We start from the raw sequence: 24,335 nt of genomic DNA on the forward strand, positions 1-24,335 counted from the left end.
TTGGCCTTGAACTCTTGGCCATTCTCCTGCCTCAGCCTCCAAAGTGCTGGGATTATGGGCACGCACCACCATGCCTGGCTCAGTTTTTATTTTTGTTTATTTATTTTTAAACATCTTTTAACCTGGTAATTTCCCCTAAGCTTTAGGTATAGTACAAAAAAAAAAAAAAAAAAGAATTTCAGTTTATTGAGAACTCTGTTAGTTGAATTCTGGTTGGTGAAGCTCTAACAGCCTGTAATTCTTAATAATTAAAGATGGCTTTGGTGTGTCCTAAACAGAGCAATGTTAGACATGGAGATGCTTACATGACTTCTTTTGAAATTAGTAGAGTAGAAGCCATCTAACAACAGCCACTGCAAATGCTGGCTGGCAAATCCATTCCCCTAACATTATGAGGTCAGTATGAAATGGTGACTTTTCGGAGCTAAGTTAAGAACACCAGAAACAAAATTCTTCCCTCCTAGTACTGTGTCCTTAGAGAACATATAAAGAGAACTTGTGAGAATTGATGCCTTTGTGATTTTTAGCTTGAAGGTAGCTACCATCTACCATCATTGCATTAAGTAAAATTTATAGGAGGCCATCATTTTGGGGCTGAGCCTTTGCAAATAGGCCCCAAACAGAAGAAACCAAACCAGAATTGAGCTGCACAAGCTAGGTGCTACCAAATCAAACGAACTTTGAAGTGGACCAGTTTTCCAAAAAAGAGGAGATTCACAGAAAGAAATACGAAGGCACTCAGGCTATAAGGTAGCATGATAAGGAAGAGACATCTATTGTAACCTTATGAGGACAGCAACTTCGTGATAAGGATCTGAATCTTGATCTTCCTCTTTCTGCCTATAAAGTCCACCTGAGCTCAGTACCTTTCTCAACCTTTTTGATGAGATGCTGCTGATTCATGGATTGCTAAGAAAAGCCCCTTCAAGCCAGAGATCTGAACATCTCTTGGGAGGTTGACCATATGCAATATAGCAAATAAGGGGGATTTCTTTCTACCATCTCTTTGAAGGCAAATATTTTTACCACTGTTTTGCTTTATTCTGATTAATGGTATTGCTCTATTCAATAATCTGTTTTGATAAGTTCTATAATGTTCTGTATTTCATCTTATTTTGCTATACCTGATTGAAAGAACAACTATTGTGAAGATAACGAGATATACCGTGGTACTTATTACTGTTATCCCGGTAACCTGCTGTGAAGTTCTGTACCAATTTCACTACACTGTCTAAATTGGCTTTGTTCCATCTTATTCTCCTGCATTTTACTACTTTCAAAATAATTTTAAAAAGCAAAAAAGAAAGGCCTGTTCACTCTTTAAGATAAATCTGTTGACATTTTGCTAAAGAGGTCCTACTTGGTAGTTACCAAGTAAAATTTCAATAAAATCACTATAAGATTTTATTATTCAAGGTTTATTAGAAAATTGGATCACATATGATCCATCTCAGTTCCGAGAAAGTTATCCTTAAAAAAATTTTTTTTTTAATTCTAAGGAACACTTGCATCTCTGGCTGTACATAGACCCTTTAATCTCCTTCTCTTCTGAATATGAAAGCCGTTTTTTTTTGTTTGTTTGTTTCACTAGTGCATTAGCATTTCAAGAACAAGACAATGAGGAAACTCCTTCCTGGCTCACACAGCCAGCTGAGGGTCTTCCAGGGTACTTACACACAGTCCTGTAGCCCTGGAGTCCTCCATCTCCAGACTCATCACTTTCCATACTAGAGAGTCAGCGGGGGAAGCTGCCTGTGATATTTCCAACTAGCTACAAGACATGGGAGTGTTATTTCACCTGTCTGCTTGGATTTCTTTCATTTATAAAATAAAAATAAGAATGCAAACCCTATTTGGTGGAGTCCTTACAAAGATAAGGGAGGTAGACAAGATACCCACCCATGGTAAATACTCACGTTAGCTCTTATTTCTCACTCGGTAGTTGCTATTGGCAGGAAACTTTTCCCAGCCTTTCATACCAAGCTGGGTGCTTGTTTGTGTAATTCTTGACTTTCTTTGTAATAATCAACTTTTAATTACTTACTCAATCACTGTATTTCAGCTATATTATACACACTTCAAGGACAGTTTTGTGGTTTGTTATTTATAATCCTAGTATCCAGCTGGGGAAGTAACTCAGTGTTAGAGCATTTGCCTAGCATGAGAGAGGTCCCAGATTTGATCCCCAGCATTGAAAAAAAATATATATGTATGTATCTGGAGAGATATATAAATATATATTTATATATCTATTTCTAGTATCTATCTAGTACATTTGTTAAATGAGCAAAAGTTCATTGCCAAAAATATAAGACTGAAGAATTTTTTGGTGGACGTGCAATTTTTAAAAAGTTGATCAGTCCTGAGCTATGACTAAGTATGTCATGTCCATAATTCAGAGGAAACACAGTGATACTTGAGGCTTCCACACCCTCTTAGGTTTTCTGAGATGTTCATTTCTACTTTCTGTGTCAGGCTCACAGACTCTGAGTGCAGAGAGAAACTCCAGCTCATCTTCCCATCCAAAGCTTCACTTGAGCCATAAGGAAGCTGCAGGATGTCACTGTCCCAGGAGTCACTGCCACCTTCTCCAAAATGCTTCCGACGAAAGAACACCAGAGAAGCCCTTGGTTTCTGACCCTGTGTTCCTTGAACTCAAAAGTTGCAATCACAACTCTCCTGAGCATCTCTCAGATAGTCTGTGAAAGGATAGGAAACCCCACATGAATGGTAGGGAAAAGAAGGAGCCACAGCATGAGGGTCCTGGTGCAGAGCCTGTAGGCTTCCAGCACAGCAGAGCGGCTGCACTCAAGGCTGAAGACAGGAGCTCAGGTCCAAGGAGCAGAAGCAAACCTCACAGGACAAATGGAACAGGCAGAGACCCACAGCTCGAGCCTGTCATGACTTGTTTCCTCCCGCGTGAGCCAGCTGGGTGACCCTGGCCTTATCAAGCACAGCCTTCTGTACATTTTTTTCCTGGCCAGATAAGAGAAATGTTTTTGGAAAACTGCATGAGTTTCCCTTTAGTCCTTCACCACAGAGCACCTGGGACCTGAGGGAAAGCCCCTCCATTAGGCAGACGTGGGGTATGTTTTCTGATAACACAGGAAGAAATGATTTTTCCACATGTCCCAGAGTTCAGTACGGTTCATTAGTTCGTGGCTGTCACCCATGTGCTGGAAATACAGGGCTGATTCCCCAGTGCTGGGTCCTTTGCAGTCCAAATAAGGGTGGACACCTGCTGGAGACCCAAAACACCTGGGGAGAATGGGCTGCCCAGTGAGATGCTGAATAGTAGTGGATTTAAAGTAAGGGATGTAGTTTCGAAATAAAGTGACACTCAGATGGCTTTTCATTTTCACTTTAATCTTGTTAGCAAATGGAGGTGGGACAATATGGTGACAGTGAAGTGCTTTGGCACTGCAGTGTAAAGAATGTCTGGAATTGAGTTTGCTGTGACCAAAAACAAGAGGATCGCTCTTTGTCAGACCCTTCTGCTTCCTCTTGAGAGGTGGCCTGGAAAGGGAAGCAATCCAGCAAGTCCTTCCCCTGCCACTGTCCCTGGACTTTCCTCCCCTAGTCCTCATTATGCTTCATAATTCTATGGAAATCATGTCTAAGCTCACTGTTCGGATGGGGACTGTTCACACACCCTGAATTAATATCAGGCTAGCTAACATAAGGCAGCTTGCTCTAAGCTGTCTAAATTCAGCCCAAGAATAGCCACCCAGTGTCATAATTACTTACTTTTAGCAACCTCAATGCAAATGTCATTACATCTTTACAGCACTTCTCATGATTGTCATTCATTTTCATCTGTAGTTTCAAAGAATTACACAGGGGAGCATTTCCGTTTAGTATAAGCAATAAATCTTAAGCATGTGGTGAGATCTCTGGCCTATAAAAGCTGAGTGAAGCAGTTTCCACAAGGGCTTAGCTTACTTGAAATAAGAACAAACCATCAACCTTTCAGTGGGGGCAGGGAAAGGAAAAGGAATAGGAGAGGAAGAGGGGCCCAGCCAAGTAAGCAGTCTCAAGACTTAACAAAAGTGCCCGGGCCAAAGCTGTGCTTAACACAGAATTCCGAAAATTACATGTCCATTATGTACACATCTGTGCAGATGTGTATCCCACCTTCTAGTAACGGAGATAAGATTGTACATAAATACTTTGAAACTGTGTTGAAAATGGGAACATCATCACAGTAACACCAACAATTTATCAAGGACTTTATTTACTATGGGTAGTAACTGTGCTAATTTATTATCATCAGCATTCAGATTTTCTCCAAGTGTTTAGTTCCTTTCCTTCAAATCCTAATACTGCCCTGGGTCTTGAAGAAGTTTGTGGTTAAAAGCAGAAGATGCAGTCAATACACTTCACCTCTGCGGAAGACACTGAGGAGGGTACAGGACATGTGGTGGATGGAAGGGGAGGAACAGGAAGGCTGCTGAGGAGCCTGAGGAGAGAGAGACATTGGCCTGAGCCTGGAAAGAGGAAAGAAGCCCTGGAGACCCCAGGGGTTGTGCAGAAGCAGTGAGGGGGGAATCAGGCCATAGAAGGGAAGGCATGTTTAGAAATGGCTTCCATACTACAGTTAGTCAAGATTGTATGGGCTTTAATATTCTGCCCTCCACTTCTGAACCTTGTCGTAGAACGCTGGCACATATGACTTCATTCTTCCAACTTATGGCGAGTTCTTTTGTTTTTCGGAATATTTCCACACTTCAGTAGTATTCTTTTCTTCAAGTTTCCTTTAGTTCTGAATTATAGTGAATGAGGAATTCACAGAGAATGAACATACTAGTTACACAAAGCACACAATTTAGGATTAAATTGTGTGTGTGTGTGTGTGTGTGTGTGTGTGTGTGTGTGTGTGAAAAGCAATTTCTATCCTAATCTATAGAAGGAAGAGAGAGTCTGGACCCTGGGTTTCCAGCTGGTCCAGTCCATCCAGGGCACAGAAGCTGTGGAGGCCAGGAACCAGACAGCCCAGGAGGAAGGCAGCTCAGCAGTCTCCAGGGTAAGGGAGTCAAAGGGGAAGGTCCCCAAAGTCTGCAGATCTCTGTGTCACACTAATACCAAGGACTTTACATACGAGACTCAATTCTTTTCTTTTTCTATCAGGTAAATTCTATATTCTCCATTTAACAGATTAAGTACTGAGGTTCAGAAAAGTTAGGAAACTTAGCCAAGATTAAGGAAATTTACCAGAGGCTTCACAGGCAGAAAAAGCAATGCTAGACTTTATGCCTGGGAATCTGCTCTTCCACTCTGTGCTATGCTGACCACACACTGAAGGAACCAGAAAAAGCAAGATGCTTGGGTGCCTAGAAGCCACAGAAATTTCCTGTCTCTTGGCCCGTCTTCTGTGGACAGGAAACCCCGAGAACATCTGAGACTGAATTTCATGTTAGTTCAGTAGGATGGGAAAGTAGAACAGATTTCAATAAAAATAATGAAACACTTTGAGAATATTGACGTGTTTTTACATCTTTTATACTTGCAGTATGTCTTGGGTACTTTTAATTTTCTTTCATTGCTGGGACAAAATCCCTGACACCCAAAATGAAAGAAAGAAAGGTTTATTTATCTTACAGTTTGTGGAGGTTTCAGTCCATAATCAGCTGGTTCCAAGGCAGGGTGGCACGACACTTCAAGGCAGCAGTCAGAGCAAAAGCAGCCAGAGCAAAAAGAGGGAAAAACAAGCTTCTTTTTCTCCCTTATATTATGCACAGGTCACTCCCACAACCCACAGTGGTGTAGCAATCACAAAATCTCAGTGCTCTCCTCTTGTACAGGATAAGGATATGCACCAAGTAAAAACCCTGGCTCCCTGCTGAGTCTATCAATTAAACCTCTAAACTGCTCAAATTGACACAACGTATCAACCATGACATTGTATATGAATAACTTATTTTGTTTTTCCTGCTCTCAAAAGAATAAGAACTCATTATTTTTCATAAGGCAAAAACTATTTCATCCACAGCAAAGACCAAGCAAGCCTGAAAAAGGAAGGACATTAAACACTATTAATTCTTTGTCCAGTCTTTGTGATTAAGACAGTCTTGCAAAGTCTAATAATCACCTTTCCTGGGAGTGAAAAAGGTAGAAAAGCCCAGCTATGATTGTTACTGTTGTGAACTGATGTATTATTAGAGGTATCACAAATTTCTGAACTTGGTTTTTACTTAGGAGTCACAGTCTGACTGCTCTCAGCAGGAACTGCCTGCTTTGATTCGCTGTTCAAACACTGGAAATACTCAAGCGCGACATAAGTTTTCAGTCCTTGCACACAGAGCCTCATTCAAAGAAGCATCGCAGGTCCAACTCCAACTCCCACCCCTCTCTTGTTCTCCCTAGGAAACAGTGTTAGACTCACTAACTCTGGCAATATCCACAGGACCCATTTCTATGGCTCTGTGTCTCTCAGCAACATCTTGCAGGTTGACATTATTCCATTGCCATCAACATCTGCCACCTGGGAAGGAAGTCTTCCAGCATGAGGAGAAGCCTTCCAACTCTACTGGGATGCTGCCATCCTCCAATGTGTAGACATGGAGAACTATGTCCAATTTTTCAGGTCCTGATTTCAAATTCTCCAATGTTGTATTAAAGGATGCAAATTTTTAGGCTGAAATATGTACTTTTTGTGACAACTTGTTGCATCCTCTATATCTAGTTTATTGTTTTTAATTCACTCTTACCTCTAGATAAAATATATAAACTTATAAGCCAGAAAATTTAAATTTCAAGCTACAAAATAAATTCTCTCTATATATATAATCACATCATTGTCACATTCCATTGGAATGATTATGAAATTCACACATTGTGATGATTTAGGTATACAATGCCAACCAAAGCTCTCCTGCTCCCAGAAATGGGGCTTTGGGAGGGTGGTTGCATCATGGGATTGCTGTACTGTGCTCAGGTCTATGCTCATGAATTCATCAGCTAACTGCTGTTCCAGGTTAGGCACAGGTCACTGTGGCCATGACCTGCAAGGGTCTGTCTCCTGCACTGGCCTCTCTTCCTCTCTACTTCCTGGCCACCATGTTTTGTGCTGCTCTCTTCTGCCTAGGTTCTTCCTCTACACTGTTCCTGCCTAGGAGCCAGCTCACTGTGGACTGAAATCTCTAGAAACCATTAGCCAAAATAAGCCTCTCTTCCTGTAAGTTGGGTGAAGACTTGTCTCTCAGTAACAAAAAAGTGATTAAGACATGCATGAACCCAGGAGAAACCCCAAACTCAAATCCTCTGTAAATTCCTTCAATTCAATTCACCTTTCCTACCTTCTGTCTGAAAGCGCTTTCCACTTCCATGGGTATCTTTCCCTAATTAAGTGGAAGAAAGTTAGTGATATTTCACCTTTAATTAGGAGTGTATAGATAACACCTTTTCCGATTTTCTTATCAAACTTCACTGTAGGACTACACAGATTATTAGTTCAGGAAGTAAACCTTCATGCTTATTTTGCTGATGCCTCATTGTGTATGTCTTAAAACGCTTCTTTCCACATATGCTCATCTACCTTAAACCGCAACTTCGTAGAAAGCAGGAAAAGTGTTCTGTCTTTGTACTATGATTTGTGAAGGACCCATTGAAACATTTAATAAATTAATTTGATAATACATAAAATAATTGACAGGTGCTCAACAATGTGATTACCTTATACATATTTAATGTGCAGCTTCTAACTGGATTTATGTATTTTTTTGCCCCAAAGAGTTTCAGAGGCTACAAATAAGATGACTTAATGAATGAGCCATAAAATGAATGGATCAGTCACTGCTGGCTCAGAAAACAGTATGGAAAGATGACAGGACAGTAGAGAAGTGTAGGGGAAAGTTCGCCTATTAAAAACGATTGAAGATGAGGAAGGCAAGAATTTTGTCATCCACTCTCTAAAAGTGGATGAGATGTAGGAACAGCTCAAGCAGAAAATATTTCCTTATTTTGTAAGTTGTTGAAAGCATGGAGTAAAGCTGATCCTCAGTGTAGAAGAACATTTCTGGGTATTGGGGGAATCATTATTCCCTAAGATTCCTCACAAAGTAGATTTAGGAAACTGGATCAGTAAGTTTAGACAAACAAAATTAGCACTGTAACCCCTTGGCCACAGGTCCAATCAGAATTCCTTAAACATTAACCTGAACCAATGGAGAAACTCATTTTCTTGAAAATACCACCATGCTAAATTTATGAGTTTAAATTTTATTCTGCTTTGGACTGATGCTTCTACATTGCCAGCCCCTTCCTGCTTGACAGCCCACTAGCATGAATGGCCTTCCAGATTAAGGCCTTACCAAACTAACATGGGGGACTGATCCATCTGCAGACAGCTCCTTCCTGCTATTCAAGCCACAATTTAAATGTAGCCTTCTCTGCGAGGGCCTCTGTTACCACTATTCATTTTAAGGCCTCTGACTCCATCACTTCCTTCTCTTTTATATTCTCCCAAGCACTTGTCGCAATCTGAAATCATTATATTAACATCTTGTTTATTTATTTATCATTCCCTGCTCCTACTAAGAATATATGTTGTGGTTTACATACAGATGTCCCCTCGAAACCTCATGGGGTCATAGGTGGGGATATATGGAGTTAGATAACAAACTGTGACATTTATCAGAGATTAGTCCACTGATGAGTTTATAACTGGATGTGTTATTTGGAGGTGAAGCCGGTTGGAGGAGGTGGGTCACTTGGGCGTGGCCCGTAAAGGTATATTTTTTTCCCTCCCTTGATTTCTGTCTGTTTCCCATCACCATGCCATGAGCTCTCTCACTTCTGTGATTTCCCTTTGCCATGCTGCCTTACTTTGGTGCCAGCTACTTAAGGACTGAAACCTCTGCAACCGTGAGCCAAAGTTAACCTTTCGTTCTTTAAATTGTAGTGTCACGTATCGTGTCTCAATGATGAGAAAGTAATTAATACAGGTCTGCCACTGAACTCAGCACACAGAACCTTTTTTAAACCTCTGCTTCATATAATTAACAAACTTTGTAATTTAAACAAATCTGCTATTTGCTTCATAGCCTATAGGAGCTTAGAGGAAATATATTAGAGGTAAGCACAGTGATAACAGTGAGAAAGGATGAGCCAGCACAGAGGAAACTAAAGAATTACTAAAAGGCAGAAAAAATTCAGGGAGCAGAGCATTTGGAGTTGGGGGAGGAGAAGGCATTAAGGTTACAAGAAACAATCTTGCATGTCTAAAGTTCCCACTAAGTTACACCTGTTATTATAAAGATTACATATGTTATCCAAATATGATGTATGCATAATATCCAAAGAAAGAGGAAAGTGATAAAAGACATTAGAAAAGTTGCCAATTAAAATGTTAAATTTTAAAATTGTTACTTAAAAGGGTAATAAAAATTCAGTTTTCTGTGAGAATTTCTGTTAAATATGGTTAAATAATTCCTTTCTTGCTTGCTTCCTTTCTTCCTTTTCTCACCATTAGGATGTGTGAACCATGTATCATTTTTAGCTGGGGCAACTAGAAGGCTAGGAAGCTAAGCCTGACTTTCAAATATACCGTTTTACACCATTTACTTTTAAGTTTTTCTCGCTTCAATTTTACCTTTTTGTGAACTCAACTCTTATTTGTACACTGCCCTAGACCTGTTTCTTTATTGCTTTTACCTTTCTCTGTTATTTTCACTTATCATTTGTGCTATTGTTACAGGATACTCAAGATCCTTTTTACAGGAAGATTAAATGTATATAAACTCTCCCAAGTCCTCTCTGTTTATGCACAAAATAAGCGGACTGACCTGCCAATTGCTACTTCAGCATACATAAAGGTTGAGAGCTGAATGAAGATTAACCAAGCTTCTTGCACATAAAATGAGAATTTCAAATGATAAAACATTGCAACTACTTTCGTAATTCCCTGGCGTATTTTACTCATAATCTGCATGACACGGTAATTGGAAGGTTAATACAAAAGCATGCACCCTGAAAATTGAAAGTTAAATTCCAAAAAGTTAAAACTACTAAATATAATCACAGGAAATATGCACAATACAAAGGGCAGCCAAAAGAGAGTCACAGCTGTTGATTACTTTTAAATGAAGAAAAATGAGCTTCTTAAAAAATGCAGTCTTGCAATAACCTGGCAATATTAACTCTGTGTATTCATTGTTCTTTCATTTGCTCATCTTTGGTTGTCATTGATATGGGTCAGTTCAAGGATCAGTATAACCAAGTTCAAGGAATGTGGTTTATTTTTACTTCATGTTTGTTTTGACTTTGGGAAAAGTGCATTAAGAGTCCAATGGAATTACTGTAAAGATGAGATCACATACGGATTCCTCAGTGCTAAACTACCTACTCACTTGCACTTAAGGACTTATATCCACAAAAATCTTATCAAAACCTATGATCTCTATGAAGACACAGCTTTAAAAGAGAAACATCTAGCCATATCATAACTAGCAACAGAATGTGGGAGTAAATCTGTTCATAGACCACATCGGTTAATGATTTGATTCTAAAAAAATTATAATACATTGTTCAGAGATGTGGATGATCCTTTTAAAATCTTCCCAAAGGCCATATAATTTGATGCCCCTAAAATCTAAGAGGGCTGAGACGGGACATTTATACCAACCAATCACTTTCAGTGATGAGTCTGTGAAAGAGTTTCAGGGCACTTATGGGGCTGCTTGTCCTTCTCCTCCCGTCTCCAGTCTACTTTGGTGTCTAGGCATTGCCCCTTTACAAAACCCACATGGCATAATCACCTGCGGCCCTGACCCATCTAACAAAGCAAAGTAAACTGCACCTCCACCACAAGTGGGACTGCAGAGACTCTTCCCTTAGGAATTAGGCCCAAGGGATTGCAGTCCTGATCTAGAGAAGAAATTTGAGCCCGGAAGTTGCGTGGTGTACTCTGCCACATGCAGAGTAAGCAGGTGGCAAAGAGGGATTTGGAGGACACAGAGGAGGAAGGGGAAAGGCAACAGAGCAGAGATGGGAAAAAGATTTGCCACACTGGAATGCCTGCTCCCACTTGGTCCTAAGGTCATGCAAATGACCAATACAGGTCATTTGCATGTCTGTCACTGGGTTCAATGAGACCCTACCCTCACACATGCAGTCTACAAAATCCAACTTTATGGAAAGGGGAGGGAGGTGAGAGGAAGAGGATGTATAAAGGATTTAGATGCAAATTTTAGGATTTAGATGAGAACTGTCCTCATTCTGTGCAAACATGTACTAATATAAAAAAGAAAGAAAAATAAAAATTCAATTTTAATCTTTGTGTCCAAATTTCTCAGAGAGAATTTAATTGAACATTCAAGATTAGAAAATTGGTTATCTATGGATATAATGACTATAAAATTCATTTAGCTTCTGGATATGGGAGAGACATCTAATTTTACTAATAAAGGAGTCTGCCAGCACTATGACATTTCTTAGTATGATGAACTTTCAGAGATTTGCCTTTCAGAGCTATGATGTGGTTGCCTTTTCCTAAGAACAGGCACAAATGTTCGGAAGGACAATCAATGGAATAGTAAGCAAAGAAACCAGACAGCCCGATCTTTTCATGTCACGTAAGTATTGAAGCCCAGAATTAAGAGACTTGCTCTCCCTCAGCTATTTTGAGTCAGAGTCAGGGACAAGATCCTTAGATCCTGGTTTCCAGTCCAATTGCTTTTCTACATCAATCACAGGAACGCAGTTGTAAAGATGTCCATGAACTCTCTGCCCTCTCTTCCTACTGGTAGACTGCAGTGCTAAGCTGAATGCAATTCCTTGAGTGCAGCACTGCTACAGGATCCACAGGACTCCTGGGCATGAGCATCGAAGGGAAGGGTAAGGAGAGAGGAGGAGTGAGAGAACGTCGTCATGGAAACACCAGGACCAAGCACACAATGAGGAAGAATTGCAACTCATTCTGCTATCTCCAGCTTTATTTATTCAAGTAATAAATCAAGACATCTATGTCAAAACCAATGCAGCGTAAAATGGACTGAAGATAAGCCTTGCAATCTAATCAATACTGTCTTCTAAATACCAGGATCTTTTCGAGCGGATGCTTCACTGCACATTTGTCTACATTACTGTTAACATTTCTATAACAGTATTTGTGCATGCTTTCTCTTTGTTCTAATTTCTTACAAAAGATCCTGAATTACCAGCGAAGATTCAAAGTAAGACAAAATTATCTACATTATTGTTTTTGAGCAGAATTATTTCTAAACATGTCACAGGGCAAAGATGGCTTGGATAATGAAGTTTTACTGTAGAGGAAACAAATGTTCATTTCCTAAGGGTTCAGTAGACCAAGGGCCAGTGTTAAACTTGCAGAAAAGAATTTTATTCCAGACAAAGTCTTGTCAGAAAAAGAAATATCAGCCCAGTGTGTGTAATTCTAGCTACTCAGGAGGCTGAGGTGGGATGAGCACAAGTTTGAGCTCAGCTTGGGCAACTAGCTTATTGAGACCCTGACTCAAAATATAATAATAAAATAACAGTTTGGGGATAGAAATCAAGGCTCACTGGGTTCAATTTCAAATACCGCAAAAAAAAAAAAAAAAAAAAGAGGGAAAAGAAAGAAAGAACAAAGAAAAAGAATGAAGGAGAGAAGGAAGGAGGGAAGGGAGAAAGAGAAAAGGATACATCGGAGAGCAGAGAGCTTGTAATACTGGTCCTAGGATTCTATGCCATTACCACTCAAAGAAAGCCCTTTCATATCCCTAAGCCCTGGCTCCGCTGCAACCCCAGGGTTCCCCAAGAAAGGCCCCACCCACATGCCCACTCTATGTACATTTCCTCCACTGAAGTCATTTGACAAAATAGTGGTTGATTACAGGCAAGCTGAGGTAAATGCTTCAATCCTTTTATTTCATTAAACGGCCTCATTTTTTGTTCTGGATCATACATTAACAGTTATAGTAGAATCTCAGAAATGAAAAGACCTCAAAGAGCACTCTACATGAACAAGTTTTGCTGGAGGAATCAGCAGAGGCCGGGTAGTTAGTCAGTAGGTGCCAGCTCCTTTTCCATCTGTTGAACACCAGCACCAGTGACCTCTGCCCTAAATAAAACTTTGTACCAAAAATGTACTGCATTTTATTGATTTGTATTTCAGTCATTGGTTTCATTTTAAGAATTAACACAACTTCTTTTTCCTAGTTTGCTAAATAGGACCTCCTAGAAAATAGACCTACACTGCCTTTCCATTCATCAGGTTAATGAATAATGTAGCTGGCTCCCTTTCCACACAAGCCTCTGCAGACTCTCTGTGTGTCTAACTCATTCTCCCTGTTTTCTAAACTATCAGTACTTCTAGAGGTTGATGAAGAAACATCAAAAAAGGGATTTATTTTGAGAATGCATTGTGAAAGAGAATGGGAAAAAGGAAGACCAAAACAGAAAGATGAAATTTGGGAGAAACTTAAAGCTATCAAAAAAAGTGCTGTGGGGTTTTTAAAAATGGTATTGTGGGGGGAAATTTCAAAAGTATTTTTTCTACTAGTTTTCTATCAAAAGTCATTGCTATTTTAGCACTCAGGAGGCTGAAGCAGAAGTATTGTAAATTTAAAGCCAACCTGGGTTATACAATGAGACCCTGTCTCAATAAAAGAAAGAAAGAAATAAGTCACTGCTATTTTAAGACATAAAATACATAATCTGGCAACCCAAGTTTCTTTTTTTTTAATATGTGGAGATTTTCCTGATAGGCAGAGGTCTGTGTGTGTGTGTGTGTGTGTGTGTGTGTGTGTGTGTGTATGTGTTATTTGGGGGGGTTTTGTTCTGTTTTATTTTGTTTTTATGTTTTTGTTTGTTGGCTCATGCTCCTTTCTAGAGTCATGTCTGTTATCTTTGTTTTGGTATCTTTAACCTTCAAGTCAAATGGTGACAGTTCCTTGGTTTCCCACTGAGGAGCAGTAGAGCATGAAGTCCGTGAGATGGACAGGCTGTGGTCCCAGATGGGGGACATTTCTGATTCACGCAGCCAAAGAACCAAAGGAAATGTCAGAGTCTTCAGCTGGCACCACCCTCAGCTCCACATCCTCCAAATCCAGGCCTCCGCAGCTTCTAAAAAGTTGGTTGTGGTTGTTTCCACAAAGCCAGGTCACTGTACCTACTCTTCACATGGGTCTTTCTCCCACCCTCATCCCTAGAGAAATGAGATCAGCATCAACCACTAGGCCCAAGAAAATGTTAAGAAACCTTCTTGGAAAGTCTTACGAGCTAGAAAGACAGGGAGTAAAGCGGAGTGAACTGGGCTCACATGAACACGTGGGCACCATCCCTGAGCTGCTGTTTCATAATTGTCTTCACAGTTACTTTTTTAACTGCTGAGACAAAATGCCTCACACCCAACATTATAGGAGCAAAGGTTTGTTTAGCTCACAATTTGTAGAGGTTTCAGTCCATAATAGTTGAGCTCCAAGGCAAGAAGACAGGCATCACCAAGGAGAAGCAGTTCATGGCGGGCAGAGGTGGTAAAGCAACAAGGGACAACCATGGCTACTTATATCCCTTATATTTTATCCAGGCTACACTGGATGGAAAACTCACACTTGTAATCCTAGTTCACTTGATTCTAGCATTTCACCATAAATCAATCCCAGTGTCATACATTGTGGATCCAGCCACATCTGAAAAAGCCTTACCCATGATCACGTGAGGCTTTGGAGGGACATCTAGACACAATCCATAACAGCAGTCTTGAGTTCCCAAGAGTTGCTGACATCCCAAAGCACCCATCTGTCTCCTCGTGGTGAAGTGAGGAAGGTGGCAAGGAGTGTTCCCACAGTTGTGAGGTTTTTCATAAGAGGAGATGGTACAAAAGAAGACTTGTAGGTCATAGAGTGTTACCCTTATTTCTATTAAAGCTCAACCATGTAAACTAGAAATCAAGTGATTTGCCATACTTGCTTTTTATGATACATGAACAGACATGAGTCAATAATTTTCATTCTGGAGTCCATGAGATTTTAACACTAAGAGAATAAATTTATCAATATGGAGCACAGCAAACAAGCAAGCTTGCTCGTGACATGGAGATTCTTCCGCTGGGAAAGTTCCCACAAGGACCTCAACCCTGTGGTACGTATGTGGGAATAGAAATCACTTACATGTATCCTGTACTTTACTTTAACAAATATGGTTGATGACATCGTTCTCAAGAGCCCACTGTAACCAGGGCCTCAGCATTCATATCTGATAAGCAATTGTTTAAATCAGCTTTTTGATACCAATGTGGTTGAATTTTCAAATATGAAAGTCCTGTGCAATTCTCCATGATATTTCAATCTGCTCAGGATGGACAGATGGAAAAACTATATTCGTTAGCTTTGCTCCTTTTTCTATTAGCCAGCAACAGCAAGGGTCCTCTGGTTAACAACAGCCTTAAAACATTGAAAGTACTGTGCATCTGAAGGAGTTAATTTCGTAACTGTGATCTCTTCCCAGTGAAGAAGGAGTCACATGTGACCGGCAAGGTCAAGGGTAAGCTTTTGTATTTCCTCCCCAGGCCCTGGAGTCACTCTGTACTTGAACCTCTGACTCCCTGGCTTTCTTGGTCCTGCCTGTTATTCTACTGCTCTTGCTTCTCCACTTCTTTCCCTCAAGACAGAATTACTAAGGTTCTCTATCTCTAGTCCAACACTTTGGTACACTGATACCCACAGTAACTGTAAAGCAGGTGGCAGGACCAGGGTTTTCAAGATGGGAAACCTGAGAGTTTTAGTGGCTTGTTCAAGATGGGGATTTGGACTTGAGGCTTCTGGCTTGTCAGCCAGGGATTCTGTAACCTTCAGCTGGAACAGATATTTTGGGTGTGCATTTACATGGGATGCTCCATAAAGCTGGCAAGATAAGATCCACAGTCTTGGGTCAATTCCCAAAGTACCTTTCCCTAGAAATGATAACAGCTCTGAGGTTTTGGCCTAGATCCCAAAAGAAGTGGTGGGATGGGAGGAAGTGGGAAATGATGGGGTTTTCAGGCTATCAGAACAGCATCAAAAAACAACTACTGTGTGACTCTAATCCAGAGACCGGACTCTGACGCACGAGTATGTCATTTCTCTTAAATCTCTGTCGGAAATGAGAGATACAAGAACTGAGATGGAATGTAAACTATTTCTCAAGGAAGTATGCTAGCTCTCTTCTTTTAAGAGCTGCCCTCTGGAGGAAAGTTAGACTTGCTTTTTCTCCCTGACTCTTAACTCTGGTTATGCAGGCCATCTGCTAAAAAGAAAAAAAGAGAAAGAAGGAGGATGTGTATCTGCATGTAGGAGTCAGGCATAGGATCTGGCTGAAGTAGCATCACTTCCAAGCCCAGGGAAGGTCCTTTATCGAGGTGAATTTCATCCAGTTCTCCTGTGACTTCCCTGACAGCCCACTCCCCGTGCCAAACTTCCACGTACACCTCCTTCTAGCTGACCCCATCAACCCAGCACATACAACCCCTTCCTTCCTTACCGTCATCACTCACCCATACTCAAACCATGCAAGATGTCCCCAGTGCCAGGACATGGAATATGAGAGCATAGTTTTCAATTTCATAATCCATTCGGACAGTAAAACACATGAGCTAGACAGTGAGGACGGGTCAGTGACACAGAGAACAAGCTGCTAACAAGGCTCAGGCACAACCGACTGTGATCAGAAGCAGAGACCCTGAGAGGTGGAAGAGGCTCTGGAGAGCACAGAGGGCTATTTTCCCTTCCTGATGGGAATCGGCTCTCACATCTGGAAATGCATGTTCACTTGGTGATAGGTAGAAACAGGAGATGGACGTGGGCCCTTCACAGTTGGGTGGTGAAGGGCAGAGGTCCGTTATTCCAAGATTGTGCTCCAGTTCCGGAAACACCAGAACTTATCAAAGCCTCCCTTGTTGTCCCAGAGTCTACCCTGGAAAACAAGTTTTGTTTTTTGTTTTCATCTTTTTGTAAGGAAAGGGAGGATTTTTGCTTGGCCACATACATCCTGACTTCCTCATCTGAAACCGGAGGCTTCTTAGTGCTGATGAGCATTGAAGGGATGTGAGGAGAAGACACTAAGTGTGTGGCTGGCCCATCACAGCGACCCCCCGAAACATCTGGGTACCGCCTTACTCTTCACTCTTGCCTTCCCCTATAAAGCCTGTCCTTCTTTACTCAACTTTTCCTCTCTGTCCTTTGGCAGAAATCCTAGGAAACAGTTATTCATTGCAAATAAAATGTTGCAAGTGGCCGGAAAGATGGCAGAGCACAGAGGAAAGAGCTAAGCACAGGCTGTGGAAGATTGTGTGGCAGGCACCTCTGCCGTCCCAGCAGAGGGGAGAGCTGGCAGCCACAGTGGGTGTCTGTCCCACCTCCATCCTCCGTGCTGAGTGAGTGGCTGGAGTCTGACGACTCAGGCACACAGAAGTTCTTACCTGGAGTGGCAGAGCGGCTGGTGGGGCTGGGCAGCTCCTGCTGATCTGAATGACTGGGCAGTACCTGTAGAGCTGTGCCCTTGTCGCACTTACTATGGTACCTGGCTCCTCTCCATAGCTTTCTGGGAGTCTCTGAAAGGTTGCTGCTTCTCCTCTCTGCAAGGCCCTGTGGCTCCTGTCAGCAGCAGGGGCCAGGGGGGCCTGTGGACTTGGACACCCCATGCCATTCCTAGACAGGTGATCCAAGCTCCACAGGTCCTGGGGCGCAGAGAGGACTGGCCAGTGCTTCCAGCCCATGGAGGGAGTGCTGCTTCCATGGCTCATGACAGCAGCTGGTTTAGGGAGCCCACATGACAGTCCAAGTTTCCTTGAGGCAGGGACCAGGCAATGCCCACAGTGTGGGGATCTGTAGGCACCACCCCCTTTTACATTCTGGTGCTGGGATTTCTCCTCTCTCTTCTTCTCCTTTGGTGAAGAGCAACGGAGAGCCGCTGGCTCCTCTTCATGCAGCAGGCTCCAAGAGGGAGCAGCTAAGCCCTGTGTGTGCTCGAGGTCCCAGCCTTCCAAGAAGCCTGTCCCGGCACTTGGGAAAATGTGTCCCTCCTCCAGGCCTCCTGGGACTGCCCTGGAGGCTGCAGCGGCTGGAGACTGGGCGGGGAGAGCTCGGGCAGGGGGGGCCTGCAGCTGGATGCGGAGGAAGGAAGTTTTCAGCTGCTGTTGCCTAGGCTGCTTAGCCATTTCCTCCAAGGGGTAGGGCTGGTCCCTGGCAGGGTCCAGTTTCAGACCTCAGTGCCCAGGGAGGCAAAGCGCAGCAGCTGTGGGCAGACGTGACTCAGCTCCATGGTTCCCCAGACAGCCCGGGGAGGTGAGCAACACACCTTCCACACCCTGGGGTGTCTCCAGGGAGAGCTCCTGGGGCTGATGTGGGCTTGGGACTGTACTTTGCTCACTTCGCAGAATCACAGAAGCACGCAGATGGACCGAGAAGCATCTGTAAGAGAGGGTGGGAGAAGGGCAGTCAAGTCTTGGCCGCTCTCACCTGTGAGGAGTGAGATAGAATTACTTTGCCTTAACTACGCCTTTCCTCATTCTTGTAAGGAAAGTACTACTCCTGTAGCCCTCGTTTGGCATTAACTCTATCAATGACTTGGTGTCTGACCTGCGAGACACTATGTCCTTTAGAAATGAAGCCTCCCCTATACTTTGAAGTGGATTTTAATCTACTCTGTATTATTTTCCCTATTTTGAAGACCTCGCTGATAAAAAGCATAAGCATTTTAAACTATTGTAATGTTTTTATGGAGCTCCAGTTTGAAGACCATGGTAGTTCAGGAGTCCTCCAGGAAGGGTCCTCCAGTCCCAGGGTGAAATGTTGTCTTTGGGCCTGTGGTTTGAACAGGTCCCCTTCAAAACGCAGGTGGTGCCAATGTAGTGGTATTAAGAAGTGGGGTCCTTGGACAGTGGTTGGGAGGGCTCCTCCCCTTGGGAGTGGGATCAGGACTCTTCTGAAGGAGGCTTCCTGCCTCATTCAATGCCTGTCCCTCTGTGTGCATGCAGCAAGACCCTGCCCAGTGTTGGTGTCTTGGCCTTGGCCTTCACCCTCCAGAACTGTGAGAAATAAATCTCCATACTTTATAAATGATCCAGTCTGTATTTGTTATAGTAGCACAAAAAAGACTAAGACCCTTGGCATCACCAAAAAAAGAAATAATACAGATGAAAAAGAAAGAAGAGAAATGGAATACATAAAAATGCATACAGGTTAATGCATTAGGCTGAAGGGATTTTAAAAAATAACATAGCTTTTTTTTTTTGCTTGAGAGAACAAAAGCATTCCTTTGCTTTTAAAAAATGGGAGCTATTTCTTTCTAGCACAGTATAGCAGGCATTAAAAACTATAGGGGAATAAAAACACAAGATCGGGGAGCCGAAGGAACTCACCTGCATACTCAGTTGAGTAACTCACATTCAGAGGATTTCCGTGGCTCAGTGCCTCTCATGGTGGATGAAGAGCTTAATGTTGACCTTATTCTGGAGGAGGACAGAAGGCAGGAGTGAGGAAGCTCTTGTCTTTATCAATTTGAAATATCTTGGCTAAAAGACAACAAGGACCTTGTCCTCCGAGACACTGCCATCACGCGGTCCAGAAAGTTCCTTCCCCTTGGCACACCTTGTAAAGAGCCCGAGCTATTTCTCCGTCCATCCCTCCTCACCATTCTGGATCCCAGGCAGCAACTGAGCCATCCAAGGTGTCCCTGGCTACCACTGCGGGCCAGCCGAGCCTTTGGACATGCTCAGGGTGGTTGACTGTGGCCCTAAGTCAGTTTTCCTTTTGTAAATGTTTTCACATAGTTTTTTCCTTCAAGGTTTTACCCTGACCCTCACAGGCTAAGGGTGGCCACTATGACAATCATAACAAACACAGGAGGAAACATAGCAGAACAAATTACGTCCAAGCTTAACTGCATGTTGATAGATTATAGACATTTTCATCACTATGTAAGTGATATCAGGTCTTCTTTATGTCAGGGTCACTCACATCTTTTTAATGCAATTATCACACCATCCTATAAAACAACTTACTTTTATACTGTAATTACTCAACAAATACTAGTTTGTTGATAAGTGAACTGCCAAAAAAATGAGAAGGGCTGTGTTTTGGGTGAGAAGGAATCATTTTGTTTCAGATTCTAGAGGTCCCAAACATTGTACCAGGTACTTTAGATAGCATGTTCCAGTGACAGGCACCATGCTCTGACTCTAGTAGTGTGTTACTGTCAAGGAGCTCAGAGAAGTGCGCTAATTGCTTGATGCCTATTTTTTTTTTAAGCAAAAAGCCATAAAGGAATTTATTAGGCAGAATTTTGAAAGTATACACTAAAGATATAGTGCTGGGCCACTTATGAAAGGGGTACTCTGGCTAGGAAGTGGGGATATTTTTGTGGGTTGGGGGCTAAAAATTTGCTGAATTTGTGAATTTATAGAAAGTCTGGGCTTGGTTTGCAGGAAAAAATTATTGACCCATCCACAGGTTGAAAGGCAATGGCTCACTACAGGTGAAAGGCACAGGCCTAGTCTATTGGTTGCTATTTTTTTTTTTTAAAGGTGGGTGCTGTGGAATGCTTTGTCTAAAAATATCCTTTGAATCTGTTTGAAATCTTTAAATCTGTTTCTTTCTCTTTTGAGGATAATGGGCTCAGATAGGCCAGGGCACTAAAAACTATCTCAGGGGAGAAATTTCTCTTCAACTCCTTTGTGTCTTTCTAACTGAAGTTCAGTTGTTCAGCTTCCAAATAAAAGAAAGTACTGAAAACACCAAGGGGTGGTACTGGTGTATCCAGCACCTTTTTCTTTTTTCTTTTTCTTTTTATTCACAAGCTTATCTTAGGGATGATTATTGCCAAAGAGTTCATTTCTAGATTGTGTGGGCTGGAATAGGAGAAGTGCAAAACAGAGGTGGACAACACCAGAATGTGGACAGGAGGGCTGACTCAGAGGACACCTGTAAGATACCTCTTCGAGACACCTTTAAACAGTAGGAGACATGAAAGGGTTTGAGTTTTTATAAGTAGTGGTAAGTGCCGGAGAACATGGGTTACTACTGCAGTGTAAATAGTACAGTGACTAAAACCAAGCAATTCATTACCAGATAGTACTGAGTTCTACTAACACTGGGTGGCTGTGTGACCATGGCCAAGTTACTTAACCTTCCTAAGAATTAGTTTTTCCTAAGATTCGGAAGCAATACCTACTTCACAGGTGAGTCATGAGGTTTAAGCGGAAGTGTATGTAAAAAGCTTATGTAACATGATACTGCATTTGGCACAATATAGATTCTCAATATATTAGCTATTCTTAGAATTTGTACTCGCACATTTTTGAGGCCTTAGGAAAATTGGTTTGCTCAGCAGAACAGCAGGAGTTGTTTCATGAAACACTCATGCAAAATGCACATGAGATATGATCAAAATACACAGAGAATAAATATTTAATAATTGTGACAATAATAAACAATAGACACCTTGCCATTAATATGCATCAGAATATTCCACTTTGTTTCAAAGACGTTTGTGCCACTGTTCCTGCCACTTCCTGAAGGAGCTCTGGAAGTCTTTTGAGATTGTCTGGGGTGAATATTGCTGTTTGGTGCCTTCTCCCCAAAAGGCAAGTTTATAAAAATACTGTGCTGTGTCCTCATCTACTATAGTCATTGGGCCTGGCATTGTATGACTTCTGGTTTTCCCCAAAGTCAAAATGACCGTGAAAAGTAAGCATTTTGAACTTACTCAGAACATCAGCGAAGCCACAATAGCACAACTAATGATACTCACGAAAGAGAACTTCCAGAGCTGCTTCAGAAAGTGGTAAGGACGATGGGAAAAGTGTGTTCAAAGCAAAGGGAAATAGTTCAAGGCGGACTAATGATAATGTGCCTTTTACTGTAATACATTTTTAAAAACTATTCACTGTAGTTTTCAATCATATATATACAGTATTTTTTCCCTCTGCAGTGGGTATATGCATGTATTTATGCTTTGGGTGAAGGGTAAACATCTGAAAGCTGAGGAATTAACTGGAATGTGGGAGTATTAGCAACAGAAGTGGGATCAGAAGACTTGAACTTGCATGCTAGAGCAAACATCTTATTAAATGTGACTCACAGAAGTTCTCTGAACCTTAGTGACTTACCTGTAAATATACTAAATAAATTTCTACTGTTCTTACTTAACAGAATTGTTTTGCAGATCAAGGAGTATAATCTGTGTAGCAGCACTTTGTAAATGCAAATTTACATTGTGATAGTATTGTATAACAATTATACGAACAATCATTCTTAACTAAATCATTGTCTGATTTCTCTTAAGACTCAAAGCTCTGGGGTTGGGAATATAGCTCAGTGGCATAGTGACTGCCTAGTAAGCATGAGGTTCGATTCGCTGGTACCGAAAGAAAAAGGAAAAAGATTCAAGGTTTCTCACTCTGAAAGATTTCCAAGTTTACTTCCTGTTTTTCTGCCACAACTTCATTATGTATTAACTTGTTATGGTTAATGCATCAAACAGCTAATATAAAGTGTAATCCACTTCTGCTCATGATGACTTCTCACGATTTCCAGAGAGATAAAGAACATTCTAGAATCTAGAGTGGAGAAGCATGGGCACTCTGGACATGCATCAGAGCATTCTCTTCTCTTACCCCCACCTTGTGAGAGCCTTAGGAACACCTCTTCCTTTTGGAAATGCAGAAAGAAGGAGAGAGATGGAGTGAATTGCTTTAAGCTACACAGAGAGGTCAGTGGTTGATGTGCCTGTTCTTCCTATCTTTGATTCAGGTACCTAGGAAGGCTCCTCACACCCACTGTCTACGTGGGAACTTTATCTTCTCTAAGTTGTTCCCCTAACATTTCTAAGAGTTTCCTTGATTCAAACTAGTATGAAAATAGTATCTTACCAGGACATGGTGCTCAAATTGAAGGAAATAAATTCTCCTCAACATGTGGTTGTTCTGGGGAGGGCTTAGTCCCAGGAAATCCCAAGGATTTTGGAAATACTCCACTGAGTCAGAGTCACATTCCAGGTCCTCGTTCCTGCCCATTCTCTCACTACCCGAAGCTGCACTGAGGGCCCTGTGAAGCTACTGGGTCCAGTTCAGTCGTGACAGATTGGGCACTCACAGTTGGAGAGGATGAAATGGAAATAATAACTACAGCTCTCAAACCAAGTTTTGTTTGACTTTGTTATGTGCAATGGTATGAGCAGCTATTTCAAAGATAACAAGACATATTATGGTAGCCATTTTGGATTTACTATTATCTTGCTATGAAATCCTTTATTGCATTCATTGTTTTGTTTTTATTGTTTCTAATCTCTTTTGTTCTGTTTGGTTTTCAATATGTCCAAAGGTATCTGCAGCTATTTTGAAGACAACAAGAGGCATTATGGTAACTATTATTGATTTCATATTGTTTTGAAGTCCTGTATCACTTACACTGGTTTGTTTTGATTGTTTTTATTCTGTTTTATTTTCCTTGGTTTAATGCTCTTTAATCAAAAGAAACTAAAGCTTTTTTTTTTTTTGCTATAAGGATGGTGTTTAGAAAATGGCTGCATTTTTTTAATTTTTAATTTTATTTTATTTTTATTTTTATTTTTATTTTTTTTGTCTTTTTGAGACAGAGTCTCTCCATGCAGTCCAGGCAAGCCTTGAGCTCACTTTGTAGCCCAGGCTGGTCTTGAACTTGCAACAATCCTCTTGCCTCAGCCTCTCGAGTGCTGGGATTACAGGTGTGAGTCACCATGCCAGGCTCATTCTTATTTTGTTTTTTTCTTTACTGGAGTTTGAGCCCAGGGCTTTCACACTATGCTACATCCCCAGCTCATTTTTAAAAAAATTTTTATTTGGAGACAGGTTATTGCTAAGTCAGTAAAATAGTCCAGGCTGGACTGGAACTCACCATCCTCCTGTCTCAGCCTCCCACAGGGCTGGGATTAGAGGTATATGCTAACATGCCCAGCTATAAAACTGCTTTCCTTTATTTTTATTTTTTATTAGTACATGTTTGCAACATATAACAAACATATTCATTGTGGGGAGCTGATACACTATATACACAGTGCCTTGGTCCTTTTCACTTCCCCGCCTTTCCCTCCTCTCTGCCTCCACCCCCAGATGAAAGATAAATCAGAGCTGGGGCTGTGGCATGGGACTTAGGGACAGACTGATGGAACTGAAACCTGAGTGGAGGCAGAGGTTTGAAGAGGTGAGGGAAGAGAAGGGGTGGCCATGGCATGAACCGGGGCTCAGACGACAAGGCCCAACCGGGGAGTCTGCAAAGCCAAGAGGAAGCTCCAACCACTCATGCCCCACCAGACAGGCTTCACACTGCCCTGGTATATATTCTCTCTCCCAGTCTCAAATACACCTTCGGTACTGAAGCTAAGTT

The 24,335-nt window shown here is 41.7% G+C and overlaps 1 protein-coding gene across 2 annotated transcripts in view; it reads right to left on the bottom strand.

The window, feature by feature from the left end:
* Psd3 (pleckstrin and Sec7 domain containing 3) overlaps positions 1 to 18,109 on the bottom strand; it is a 505,243-nt gene extending 487,134 nt beyond the window's left edge. Inside the window, exon 1 of one of the 2 annotated variants that reach the window (XM_063234820.1) lies at positions 17,393 to 18,109. In XM_063234820.1, coding sequence (XP_063090890.1) covers positions 17,393 to 17,716 — 324 coding nt within the window. In that variant the 5' untranslated portion in view covers positions 17,717 to 18,109. The remainder of the gene's footprint in view (positions 1 to 17,392) is intronic. The other variant, XM_023561432.2, reaches the window with a different exon arrangement.
* Positions 18,110 to 24,335: the final 6,226 nt, after the last annotated feature.

This window comes from Cavia porcellus, unplaced genomic scaffold, assembly GCF_034190915.1.
Source record: "Cavia porcellus strain 051 isolate PalLab524CR breed Dunkin Hartley unplaced genomic scaffold, mCavPor4.1 scaffold_24, whole genome shotgun sequence".
NCBI classification, from domain to species: domain Eukaryota; kingdom Metazoa; phylum Chordata; class Mammalia; order Rodentia; family Caviidae; genus Cavia; species Cavia porcellus.